The following is a 13,996-nucleotide window of genomic DNA, read 5'->3' on the forward strand; positions in this document are numbered from 1 at the left end:
TGGCGATTTCCTTGCGGGAGCACGCGGCACCAAATGGTCGCACGCTCCCGCAAGGGAATTGCGCAGGCCCCCCGCCGCATGCTCAGATGATCGCTTTCACGGCCACGCTGCTTTACTGCCGCACGGCCAGTGCTTGTTTTTTTTGTTTAGGTAGCGGAACTCGACCTGGAGCACTCTACATAGCGCCAGTTACTTACATTCGTTTTTGAAAGCACAGGCAGACAAACTGATTTGCCCAGCGTCACTGTATGTTGAGCTGACATGGAGAATCAAATGCAGTTCCAAAGTCAGCAGCTCTGGCATTTAGGCCACACCCGCCCTACTGTGACGCCTGCAGGCTCTGTGTGCAGTGAAAGCCCATGCGCCCCTGGGGTACCTAAACCGGTGACAGTCGAGAAATCTGGTGTGCCGCCTAAATGGATATATTATGCCTCTATTTGCACTTGTGCAGCAATGGGCACAGAATCGGGTGTGCAGGTAATTATACCCTTGCCTACCTCATGTGCCCTGTGGCGGCGGGGGCAGAAGTGTGCAGTCTAGGGGCCTGTACCATGCCCGTATCCATGCACGTGTGCAACACCGGCGATGGCAGGGGTCCGGTTTGAATATTAATGACCACGTGCACGTCCTAGGTCTTAACCCTGTCTCTTACGTGTGCCCCTACTGACATGTAAAATGTGGGCATGCATTTGCACGCACATTACTGGTGATGGCAGCTGATTCAGATGCGCAGATAATGTCCTTGCGCATCTCTTAGACCCTAACTCTATTGGGGCCATAGGCTGAGGTGTACCAACTAACGGTATATAGCATGTGCGCATGCGTGAACACATGCAACACAAAGGATGGTCGCGGGGTCAGGTGTACATACTAATGCTACGCCCACCTAGCATGCCTGAAATCTCTGGCTCAGGTGTGCCGCCTAACGTCGTGTGCCTATGCGAGCACATCTCATGTGCATCACTGGTGCTGCCCGCCGGTGCGGGTGTGCAGACACTGTCCTGGTGCATCTCATATACATTAAACCTACGGTGCCGGGGGCTGAGGTGTACCAACTAGCGGCATATACCATGTACATATAAACCCCACCCATGGCCGCGGGGTATGTCTTATCCTGTGGCTCTTGTGTGCTACCTCGGGCGCGTGCCAATGCAATCCCATGTGCATCACTGGTGTGCAAACACTGTCCTGGCGCATCTCATGTACCTCCTTAAACCTAAAGCGGGCGCCTGCTGAGGTGTGACAGTATATCCGGAGCTGCCAGGGTGGAGGTGAGATTGTGGTCAGGGTGTTCGGCTATCTCACCAGCTGCCCGTCTGGGAATTTACCACAGTGACTAGGGCACCCGGCTGCCGCCAGGCCCCTCGGTGAGCTTTCATGGGCGCCCCTGAAGCAATCCACTCTAGTGGCGTGGGCACAGCTGTGCCACCCGGAATAAGAGTTCCACCTTCGTTCCCTGACTTTTGCCAACAAAACAAGCCCCTCCCCCGCTCTTCATGAATACTCTGAATCCCGAGATAACCTTTTAACGCAAAACTCTCCAAGGCATGTAGCTTCGCTATGTGCAAAGGATAGGAAAGGGAACGGATACTCACTCGGATCAGAATTGTGCAATGAACCCTCGATGTGCAGTGTGGGTGTTTGTATATGTTTGTATATCTTTAAGAGTCTCCCTGTATATTCATTGTATTGAAATATATGTTGTATACCTTGGGGAGGATGTGTGCGTGCACTGTTTAATTGCTTGAGTATCCACCCAGTGTTTGAGTATAGACACAGTGTCCGTGTTTGTCTATGAGCGTGTGTCTGGAGTCCCATGCCTGCGGCGCTCTGAGGGTCGAGGTCCCGTGCGCACTGCGCAGGCTTTAACCAGTGTTTAGGAAGCCGAGCGGTCTCGGAACCCCAGACACAGCTCCCGCTCCTCCTTCTTCCTCCAGACATCCTCCTCACAGCTCTTACCCTCACTCGCCCCACGCCTTCCTTCCCTGCTATTAGCGTGGTCACTCCCTCACCCTTCTACCCTCCACTTCTGCACTCCTGGATCTTGAATCTCCCGCCCCCTACTCCCTCCTGCCTCGAGACAGAGTACAAATGCACGGGTTGCACGAGAAGCAGCAGAGTTGTATTGAGCACAGCGTAGCGTAGCCTGCCTCTGCAGAACCGTAAAGCAGGACAGCAGAAAGGAAACCGAGCTCTAGGGGGCGCCCTTCATGCTGTGCCGTGGATGTTATGAGAAGAAGCAGAGGGAGCCCAGACCAGCACTGATTATAGTAAAGCACTGCTCTTGGTCCCGACAGTGCATTGGATGCAGGGGAAGCTGACACTGCAACAACAGCGCCTCAAGCACTTCTCAGCCTTGCACTGAATGTAGTAAGCAGCAGTGTCAGGACGACTCCAGCCCTGTACCCTTTCCAGTGAATCCTTTGAAGAACTTCCAGCAACACTGCTCCTGGTGCAGTTCCCAGTATAACACGGGATTTGAACTGGAGCGAGAAGAAGTGCCTTTTTTGCAGAAGTGATTCCAGTGTAGCACTTTGTAGCACTTCTCCAGTGCTGGCGCTACAAGGGAGACTGATTCCCTGTAGCAGGGAGATCAGTCATTCCAGACTCAGTGCTGTCCCAGGTGTGCAGTGAAGAACGGACTCCACTCGCCAGCAGCAGGGACCAGTGATCGTGGTGCTCTCCACTCGCTGCTGTGGTGCTCTAGAGGCCACCAGAGGCAGTGGAGAAGCAGCGCGTCACAACGGTCCCAAAGGCAAGACCTATTGGCTATGCCAATGCTTGTTTAGAATGTCCTTAGGGCAGTATTCATTGAGGTTTTCAAAAAGATGAGAATGGCCTTTAAGATGATTAAAGCATTTTACAGAAGTAAATTCTGTTTATTTCTATTCACCTTACATTGTGTCAAATCTTGACATGCTTGATTAAATTTTTCTTTTAGGTGGTGAAATGGAGACCGAAAGTCAGCCAAAGAGACTGTTTCAAGGAACTACAAATATGCTTTCTCCAGATGTGTCAGACTTGATGGACCTAAGTCCGTGGTGAGAATTGATGCATTTAAATGATTGCCTAACATGTCCTTCTCCAGTACTTCGCTCCCAAAGGTAGCAGCGGTCCTTGTTGCCAAAATATTGTTCAGATGACTAATGGCAAAATGTGGCAAAATATAAGGAAAACAGATAGTAGTGGGATCATTCTTGTTTTAAACTGGGTTTTAAAATATCCACCATACAAAGGTTTATCAGTCTCAAGAAGCTAACCAAACTTGTATTCACAGATGTTTTGACAATAGGAGAAATGGTTCTTCACGGCTTACCAATAATGAGAAGTGAGGCAAAGACCACGTCTGGAGAAAAACAGGTTAGTGTTCGATTCCTTACCTTAGAATATCCCCAGGCGTCAGACTGGATCCGGAAAGTTTTAGTCAGCAGTACCCTTGCGCATTGGTAGCCCTCCACAGTGTCCCCTGTAGATCGGAACGTGGCCCGACGCCACCACCCGGCTCCGGGTGACCCCCCACTTTGTCTCTGTTCACTCCACCCCTGAGAGCCTGGTGATCGAGGCCTCTACATCCCAGACCGCATTCCAGGCTGCTCCTCCACCTTGGGAATCCAAAAGGTTTGATCTGTTTGGGAAGAAACTCTTCTCATTGAGTTTGGGGTTGCGGTCTATCAACACCGCTTGCCTTTTGGGCCGTTACACACACTCCTTGTGGGATACGGTTGTGGTTGTGCTGCCCAAGTGTCTGGAGGAGGCCCAGGCACGACTCGCCCAGGCACTTGCAGAGGGGCGGGATGCAGCACGCGACTCAATCAGATGTGGACTTGATACCACGGACTCACTGAGCAAAGCGATTTCCACGACAGTGGTGATCCGTCGCCATGCTTGGCTGATGTCCGCCAATTTTTCGGGGGATGTCCAGTCCTCGCTCATGGACATGCCCTTTAATGGCCGTCGCCTTTTTGGTGGCAAAGCAGAGCTTTGAGCTTTTCAAGGACTCCAGGGCTACGACCAAGTCCTAGGGCCTGTCGGGCCAGCACCAGCAGACTTCTGCTTTTCGCCCCTGTTCGAGGCATGTGGGCTGCTGAATTCATATCTGTGCATAGATCGCCACCTAGTGTTGGGTCCGGATGATTGCACATTGTTGTCCTGGAAGAGTCTTCGAAGTATCACGAGATAGGTGGCTCCTCCCCTGGACTACAGTGCGCATGGGCATCGCCTCCATCCCCAGATTGTTTTTTTCCGCCATTGGGTTCGGATGTGTTTCGGTTCCCTCTGTCGGAACCGATAGTTGTTCAACTTCTACTCGAGACCAAAAGGTCTTTAGGCTGGGCGTCGGTATAGTTGCGTACGGGTTTCTTTCTGACTCTCAGCTCCGATCTCTTGCTGCCCTTCCACGTGCTTTCGGCGCGGACGGGCCTACACTACACTCTTGCTATGGAGCGAACTCCGTTTAAGAAGTGCCCGGTGTGTAACTCTAAATATTCACACCTCGACGTGCACCCTGTGTGCAATACCTGCTTGTCGCCGGATCACCGCGAAGACACCTGCATGGCGTGTTCGAAGTTCCGGAGCAAGAAGACTTTAAAGATTCGTCGGGCCAATAGGCTCCAGGCTAAGTTATCGGCTACGGCGCCCCCACCAGATGACATTTTCCAGGAATCTGTCGAGGGAGAAGACGACGTGCAAGGTTCGGACTCTAATCCCGCATCCGAAGGGGAAACCTATGACGAGGGTGCGGAGAACTTTGACGAAGTCACCGACGAGGTAGGGGACGACGATCAGGCTTTTGCCACTATGGGTGATAGCTCGGAGGAGGAGCATCCCCAACCAGACTCTGGGGTTATTACCCCTCCTACGGCCCAGGTCGAGGGATCGCCTTCGGGCCTTACCCAAGATCTAACTATGAGTCCTACGTCCCCGCCTCCGGGCCCGGTCACGGACATTTATGACCCATCACTTACGTCGAAGAAAACGAAAGTGAAGCCAACTGGTCACGCACCCTCTGATGCGAAAGTGAAAGTTGCGCTGGTGAAGAAGGTTCTGGAGGCGTCAACTTCCAAGAAAACCAAAATGGCCGACTCGAAGAGCCACACCAAGATGGCCGACCCGAAGTCCTCGGGGTCGGTGCCGAAGGCGAAATCGTCCGACGCGGCTGCGTAGGCTACGAAAGGGGTTGTGGACCCGAAGTCTGCTCCGAAGAAGCGTCTGGGCGACGACGCGCATGGCCATGGGGCGTCGGCCCCGAAGAAGGCGCATGCGGGTGATCGGGCTCTCGATGCCGAAAAGTCGCTCGAGCCGGTCAAGCCCTCTCCGGCCTTGACGAAGAAGGTGGCGGAATCCTTGCAGCGGATTCGAAAGGACACTGTGGCGCCAAAGCACACGCCTAAGCCCGCGAAGGAGCAGACGCCTATCCGTTTCACCTTTCCTCCCAAGTCGGCGCCGAAGGCCTTCGCGCCGAAACAGAGTGGACCCTCGAAGGAGGTATTGGCACCTAAAGCGGCCTTGGTGGTGTCGAAGCTTCGACTCCAACCGCTCGCTGAAGAGGAACGTCGTGAGGTAACCATCGACGCCAACACCGGAAAACTGTCGCTCCTCAAGAGGAAGATCACGACGGAGCCGGCGTTGGAACATTTTAAGATCCCTCTCAAAAACAAAAGGGACTCCGAGGGCTCTTCGGCTTTGGTGGAGCCTGTGTCCCCACAAACCCTGGGGTACTCGCCGACGCATTCCGCCGCAGCCGGTGCGGACGAGGAGGATGCCGAGTACGACTATCCGGCGTACTCGGATCCGGAGGAGGAGCACGTTCCGTGGTCCGCCGGAGGCGACCCGGAGGACCCGCAGGCGGGTCAGGACGCTCAACTTTTTGCGGCCAAGACGTCCCCGACTGAGGATTCGACGGCCTTCAATGCTCTGATAGAGAGAGCTGCGGCTAACCACGACGTCGAGCTGCACTCGGACCCCGTGGATGTGGACTTCTTATTCGACACCTTCTCAGGAGCCGAAAAGTCAGTCAAAACGCTGCCGATGCTGAAGGGAGTACTTAAACATGCAACGGAGGTTTTCAAGGAGCCCACCCGAGCGCGTGTGGTCAACCCTCGCATCGACAGGAAATATAAGGCAGCGCCCACGGATCCTACATATATCAAGGGACACTTGCCATTGGACTCCCTGGTCGTTTCCAACGCTCGGAAGAGGGCGAACTCTCAAACTACTGGTGACGCTCCTCCCCCAGACAAAGAGTCCAAGATCTTTGAGGCCTCAGGCAAACGGATTGCTGCACAGGCAGCTAATATCTGGAGGATATCTAACACCCAAGCCTTGCTTGCACGTTATGATAGGGCCCATTATGACACATTAGAGGCCATACTACAACACTTGCCTGACCAATACAAGGAGGCGGGGGAGATGCTGATTCAGGAGGGTAAACTCATTACGAATGCATCCATCAAATGTGCGTTGGATGTGGCAGACACAGCCTCCAGGGCTATCAATACTAGTGTGCTGCGTAGACGCCATGCCTGGCTTAGAATTTCGGCGTTCAAACCCGACATCCAAACCACTATACTGAATCAGACAGTGAATCCTGACCATCTGTTTGGCCCTGAGGTGGATGCCACACTGGAAAAAATGAAAAAAGATACGGAAACTGCCAAGTCCATGGGGGCTTTACAAAGTCAGCAGTTTCGGAGTGGTTCCTTTCGCCGCTCAAACTCCAGAGGCACCTCAAGGGGTCAAGCATCCCAGTCCACACAATATTACAAGACTAACACCCAAGCCTCGTATAACAACAAAAATAGAGGTGGTTACAGAGGCAATAATGTCAAGGGCAGGGGACGTGGCAACAATAGCTCCAGGTCCACCGCCACCAACAAACAGTGACGTCTTGTCACTGCCCCCCGGCCATGCAACACCGGTCGGGGGGAGGCTCCAGCAGTACCTGCCGGCGTGGAAGTCCATCACCACGGACAGGTGGGTGAGGTCTATTATCCAGTACGGGTACTGTCTAGAGCTTACGTCCATTCCACCGGACATACCCCCAAGGAGCCGTCCTATGTCAGGCGAGCACTTGACCTTGTTGCAGCAAGAAGTTCTAGTCATGCTGCAAAAAGGGGCGATAGAGCTCGTTCCATTGCAAGAGCGGGGAACAGGGGTTTACTCCCTGTATTTTCTGATTCCCAAGAAGGACGGATCCCTCAGGCCGATCCTGGACCTCAGGCCCCTGAACTGGTACATCCTCTCAGAGCACTTCCATATGCTCACGTTGCAGCAGGTGCTTCCCCTGCTTCAACAGGGGGACTTCCTGGCTACGCTGGATCTGAAAGATGCATATTTTCATATCCCCCTGCATCCTTCCCACAGGAAGTACCTCAGATTTACGATCTTAGACCAGCATTACCAGTTCAAGGTTCTGCCGTTCGGGGTCACCACGGCACCGAGAGTGTTTACCAAGTGCCTAGCGACTGTGGCGGCGCATCTCCGTCGCCAACACGTCCACGTCTTTCCCTACCTGGACGACTGGCTCATTCAAGCAAGGACAGAACAGCAGTGCGTCGACCACGTGTCACGCACCATTCATCTCCTGCACGATCTGGGATTCTCTCTGAACTACCCGAAGTCCCATCTCCAGCCCGCCCACGTGCGACAGTACCTGGGCGCGACAATCAACACTCTGGCAGCCACCGCGCAGCCAAATTCAGTGAGAATCGCCAGTATCCAGGCGCTGATCCAACGATTCAGACCCCAACACTCGCTTCCAGCGAGGGTGTTCATGCAGTTGATAGGCATGATGGCCTCCTGCATCTCCATTGTCCCGCACGCGAGACTACATATGCGTCCGCTTCAGGAGTGCCTTGCACGTCAGTGGACTCAGGCTCATGGGCAACTGACAGACCTAGTGTTGGTGAGCGGTCGGGCATACAACTCTCTGCATTGGTGGAATCCACACAACCTTTGCAAGGGCCGACCATTCCAAGAGCCTGTCCTACAGATTATCCTGACGACGGACGCCTCTCTCCAGGGATGGGGAGCGCATGTACTCCATTACACTGTGCAGGGACTATGGACACTACAGCAAAGGAAGATGCACATCAATGTGTTGAAACTGATGGCAATCTTCATGGCCTTGAAGGCGTTCAAAGTACATCTGTGCAACAAAGTCGTGTTGATCCGGACGGACAACATGACGGCCATGTACTACATACAGAAGCAGGGGGGCACACACTCTCCACAGCTGTCTCATCTGGCTCAGAGCATGTGGAAGTGGGCCATTCAGAGGAACATCTTCCTCATGGCAGAGCATCTCCCGGGCAAGGACAATCAAATGGCGGATCTGCTCAGCAGACACAGCCATCAGATGCACGAGTGGGAGATACATCCATCAGTACTCCAACCGTACTTCCAAAGGTGGGGTCATCCAGAGATAGACCTGTTCGCCACAAAGGAGAACGCAAAATGCCAAAGCTTCGCTGCCAGATTCCCACACCCCCAATCACAGGGCAATGCGATGTGGATGAACTGGTCAGGCAAATTTGCGTACGCTTTTCCCCCAGCACCTCTGATACCGCTGGTGGCACGCAAGCTCAGGCAGCACTCGATGACTCTCATCCTAGTTGCTCCAACGTGGGCTCGCCAACCATGGTACACCACGTTTCTGGAACTGTCCGTGGTACCGCATCAAAGGCTTCATCTCACTCCCAGCCTTCTGACGCAGAGCCATGGCGACATTCAGCACCCAGATCCGCAACAGCTCAACCTGGCGATCTGGCTCCTGAAGTCCTAGAGTTTGGCTACCTCAATCTTCCTCCCGATTGCATGAACATCATTCGGGAGGCAAGGAAGCCCACTACCAGAGCTTGTTATGCGGCTAAATGGAAGAGGTTTGTCATCTACTGTGCTAACCACAATATCGACCCGCTAGATTCTTCCATTCAAAACATCATTTGCTATCTCTTCCACCTGTACCAATGCAATCTGGCGTACTCTTCCATCCGCATTCACGTGTCTGCTATTGCAGCATACCTCCAGAATAGACAACACCTGTCACTCTTCAGGGTCCCTGCTATCAAGGCCTTTCTGGAAGGACTCAAAAGGATCATTCCACCAAGGACTCCACCAGCTCCAGAATGGAACCTCAATGTGGTTCTTACGAGGCTGATGGGTCCTCCCTTTGAGCCACTGCACTCTTGTGAGCTTCAGTTTCTGACTTGGAAGGTTGCGTTCTTAGTAGCTATTACTTCGCTACGGAGGGTTAGCGAGCTGCAGGCGCTCACCATCCAAGAACCTTTCTTCCAGGTACATGCTAACAGGGTGGTGCTACGCACTAACCCTAAATTCCTGCCCAAAGTGGTATCCCAATTCCACTTAAACCAGACAATTGAATTGCCGGTGTTTTTCCAAAACCCAGATACACTGGCGGAGCGCATGCTCCACACCCTTCATGTTAAGAGGGCCTTGATGTATTATGTAGACAGGACAAAGGATTTTCGCAAAACCAAGCAGCTTTTTGTTGCTTTTGCCACTCACCACAAGGGAAACGCTATCTCTAAAGCAGGGATTGCTAGGTGGATAGTGAAGTGCATTCAAATCTGTTACGCTAAAGCTAGGCGCACGCTCACTATCCCACCGAGGGCCCACTCCACCAGGAAGTTGGGGGCCTCTATGGCTTTCCTAGGTAACATTCCCTTAGAAGATATCTGTAGAGCAGCCACATGGTCTACCACACATACTTTCACTAAACACTACTGTGTAGACGTGCATTCCAAACAACAGGCAGCTGTTGGTCAGGCTGTTCTAAAAACACTTTTTCAGACTACTGCAGCTGGCACGGGCGGCCGCCGCTAATGGAGGGACTGCTATGTATTCTATGCACAGATATGAATTCAGCAGCCCACATGCCTCGAACTGCAAATGCTACTTACCAGTATGCATCTGTTCTTGGCATGTAGGGCTGCTGACATTCATATCGCCCACCCTCCTCCCCGGCGCCTGTAGCAGCTGCAGAATTCATTCATTTACATACATATGCTCATAGCATGGTCATCACTCACATTCTTCACTCCATCTCTGCCAATGGCTAAAAACAATCTGGGGATGGAGGCGATGCCCATGCGCACTGTAGTCCAGGGGAGGAGCCACCTATCTCGTGATACTTCGAAGACTCTTCCAGGACAACAATGTGCAATCATCCGGACCCAACACTAGGTGGCGATCTATGCACAGATATGAATGTCAGCAGCCCTACATGCCAAGAACAGATGCATACTGGTAAGTAGCATTTGCATTCGTGGCCAAGGAAGGGGCACACCACACGTTCGTACAGCTGAAGGCCGCAGAACTAGCCTCAACGCAGTCGCGGACGTGGTAATTGTTGTGGCGGTGCCGGGGGACAACGGCAAGGTCAGTCAACATCCATTCCCGCAGCATCTGCCTCGAAGCCTTCCTAGCCCGAGCTTTCGGGCTCATTCGACGCCAGTCCGCCATCACCTCCTCCACTGGTGTTCCATCACGATCACGTCGGATAGGTGGGTGCTGCAAATCGTCCGAAGGGGCTACTGCCTCCCCTTCGAGGCGGCCCGTCCAGCCATGCCGTCGCATGTCGGGGGATCACTTGCAACTTCTGCAGGAGGAAGTTATGGCCCTCTTGGCCAATGGGGCCATCAAGCGCATTCCTGGGCCAGAAGTAGGACGTGATTGCTATTCCCACTACTTTCTGGTACCCAAGAAGGGCAAAGGAGGCCTACGCCCTATCTTGGACCTCCGGAGCATCAACTGCTTCCTCCGGAAGGAGAAGTTCAAGATGCTGACTTTGGCTCAGGTCCTGGCTGCCCTAGACCCTGGAGACTGGATGGTAGCGTTGGACATGCAGGACGCATATTTTCACATCCCTGTCCTGCTGGCCCACAGACGCTATCTGCGGTTCGCGGTAGGCCACAAGCACTTTCAGTTTACGGTGCTCCCCTTTCGGCCTCACCAGTGCCCCTCTGGTGTTCACAAAAGTGATGGCAGTGGTCGCAGCGCATCTGCGCAGATCAGGGATTTCAGTCTTTCCCTATCGCCACGACTGGTTGTTGAAGGTGGGCTTGCCCCAGACAGTCGTCTCCCACCTCCAGACTACGGCTGACCTCCTGCACTCGCTGGGGTTCTCAATCAACGTGCCGAAATCACACCTTTGCCCCTCTCAGAAGCTCATTTTCATCGGAGCGGTTCTGTACTCTGCGCAGTTTCGGGTTTATTCTCCTCCCGAACAGCGGGTTCAGGATATTCAGGCTCTGATTCCGATCTTTCAGCCTTTATCCCGAGTTTCGGTCAGGTTGATGCTGCGGCTCCTGGGGCTGATGGCCTCCTGTATCCTACTGGTGCATCACGCCATGTGGCGGATGCGAACTCTGCAGTGGGACCTGAAGTTTCAGTGGGCACAGCATCAAGGCAACCTGTCGGACCACGTCCTGATCTCGGAGGGCACTGCAAGTCAGTTGCAGTGGTGGCTCACAAACCGCGATTGGGTCAGCGGCAGATCCCTCTCCCTTCCCCAACCGGAGCACGTAGTAGTGACTGATGCGTCCCTCCTGGGATGGGGGTGGCCACATGGGAGAGGTGGAGATCAGAGGCCTCTGGTCTCCGGCAGAGTCCCGGCTCCATAACAACCTTCTGGAGCTGCGGGCGATCTGACTTGCACTGAAGGCATTTCTTCCCTCTGTCCAGGGAAGTGTAGTGCAGGTGTTCACAGACAACACTACCGCCATGTGGTACCTCCACAAACAGGGCGGGGTGGGGTCTTGGACCATTTGTCAGGAGGCTCTGCGCCTCTGGACATGGCAGGAACACCAGGGCGTCACACTGGTGGTTCAACACCTGGCAGGTTCCCTAAACACCAGGGTGGACAAACTCAGCCGCCGGTGCATGATGGATCACGAATGGCGTCTGAACTCGGATGTGGCGCAAGGCCTCTTTCAGCAGTGGGGAGAGCCTTGGTTAGATCTATTCACCACCGAAGAGAAGGCGCAGTGTCATCAGTTCAGCGCGTTGGAATTTCCAAGGCGGCACTCGCTCGGAGACGCTTTTCGTCGCGAGTGAAGATGCGGTCTGTTGTATGCCTTTCCGCCTATACCACTTTTGCCCAGAGTGCTGAAGATCAGGCAAGACCGGGCCCAAGTCATCCTTGTGGTTCCGGACTGGGCACAAAGATACTGGTATCTCGAGCTACTCAGCATATCAGTCGATCCCCTGATTCGTCTGCCTCTTCAGGAGGACCTTTTGTCGCAGCAGCAGGGGACGGTCCTCCACCCGAACCTGTCCAGTCTCCACCTACATGCGTGGAGATTGAGCGGCGGCAGTTGAGCCCATTTGACTTGCCTCCTGAAGTCTGAGACGTGATTCTGGCAGCCAGGCGTCCCTCCACAAAAACGGTATACGCCTGAAGGTGTAACAAATTTGTGTATTGGTGCACAGCAAAGGCTGTGGATCCACTTTCTGCCCCCCCTTTCAGAGGTTCTCCTTTTCTTTCTTTCTCTTGCCCAGCAGGGATCTGCTGTGGGCACTATCCAAGACTATCGCTTGGCCATTTCAGCCTTCTTAAGGCTTCCTGATCAGCCTTCTCTTTTCAAGTCCCCTGTTGTAAGTAGATTCTTGAAAGGCATCACACACATGTTCCCTTCCTGATGCCTCAGTGGGACTTGAACCTTGTACTGACTTACTTGATGTGTGCTCCCTTTGAGCCACTTCATAACTGTCCTCTTTGTCTTCTGACTCTAAAAACTGCATTCCTGGTTGCCATCACCTCTGCCAGGAGGGTGAGTGAGCTCAAGGCTCTGTCTTCTAAGCCTCCTTTCCTCTGTCCATCCGGACAAGGTTGTTCTGAGGACTCGTCCTTCTTTCCTGCCCAAGGTGGTTACAGCCTTACATATCGGGCAGTCCATCACCTTGCCCACCTTCTTTCCGCCTCCACATCCCTCGAAAGAGGAAGGGAGGCTGCACCGTCTGGACCAAAAACGTGCGCTCTCCTTCTGTCTAGACCGTACACGCCAGTTCCGGGTGGACTACCAGCTCTTTGTTGGTTACGTGGGTGCTAAGAAGGGACGGGCGGTGCACAAGCGGACCATCTCTCGGTGGGTCGTTTTGTGCATCAAGGTTTGTTACTCCATGGCGAAAAAGGAGCCTCCTGTGGGGCTGCGTGCCCATTTCCCTTGGGCCACTGCGGCTACTACTGCCCTGAGTCGTGGAGTCTCCCTGCAGGACATCTGTCAGGCAGCTACGTGGGCCTCGCTGCACATGTTTGCTAGACACTACTGCCTGGACAGCCAAGTCTGGAGAGATGGCTTTTTCGACCGTTCCATTCTCCAGGACTTTCTGGTGTGATATTGGTTCGCAGACCCACCACCGGGGTTGGTATTGCTGGGGTATCTATTCTAAGGTAAGGAATCGAACACTAACCCGTTTCTTTCAGATGCACAAGTTATTTACCTTTTGATAACAATATATCTGTAAGAAACAGTAGTTAGTGTAAGATTCCTTACCGCCCCACCCATCCTCCCCGTTCTGCGAACCGATATCTAGGGTTAAGGTCATCCCTTTCAGGCCCTAGTTTCATGGCACCCGTGTCGGTTTCTTGCATGGCTCTACATTCCTGGCAAGCAAAGGTATGTACAGAACTGATGTCGGTGCGCGAGGGCGGCGTCTAAGTACTCCGCGATCACGGCGACTGACGCGGAGCCGCAGACGACGCCTACTGATGCGCAAGGGTACTGCTGACGAAAACTTTCCGGATCCAATCTGACGCCTGGGGATATTCTAAGGTAAGGAATTTAAAATTAACTACTGTTTCTTAGAGCTATATCGTTACCGAAGGCAAGTAACTTGTGCATTACATTCACTAACCAGTTAATAAAAGGCAATTAAAGGCGTAAATCAATCCACTTCAAACATATCAGCAGCAGCCGCCTAGGAGAACCAAATCTTTCATCCCACATCGCCTCCATGAAGGTCATTGTTCCGTGGA

General features: G+C 53.4%; 1 protein-coding gene across 4 annotated transcripts in view; it reads left to right on the forward strand.

The window, feature by feature from the left end:
• PABIR2 (PABIR family member 2) overlaps positions 1-13,996 on the forward strand; it is a 252,688-nt gene that overhangs the window by 189,022 nt on the left and 49,670 nt on the right. For all 4 annotated transcript variants that reach the window (XM_086918677.1, XM_086918679.1, XM_086918680.1 and 1 more), the window contains one exon: positions 2,942-3,041. In XM_086918677.1, the coding sequence (XP_086774803.1) occupies positions 2,942-3,041 (100 nt within the window). The remainder of the gene's footprint in view (positions 1-2,941; positions 3,042-13,996) is intronic.

This window comes from Lissotriton vulgaris, chromosome 4_1 (assembly GCF_964263255.1).
Source record: "Lissotriton vulgaris chromosome 4_1, aLisVul1.2, whole genome shotgun sequence".
Classification (NCBI taxonomy): Eukaryota; Metazoa; Chordata; class Amphibia; order Caudata; family Salamandridae; genus Lissotriton; species Lissotriton vulgaris.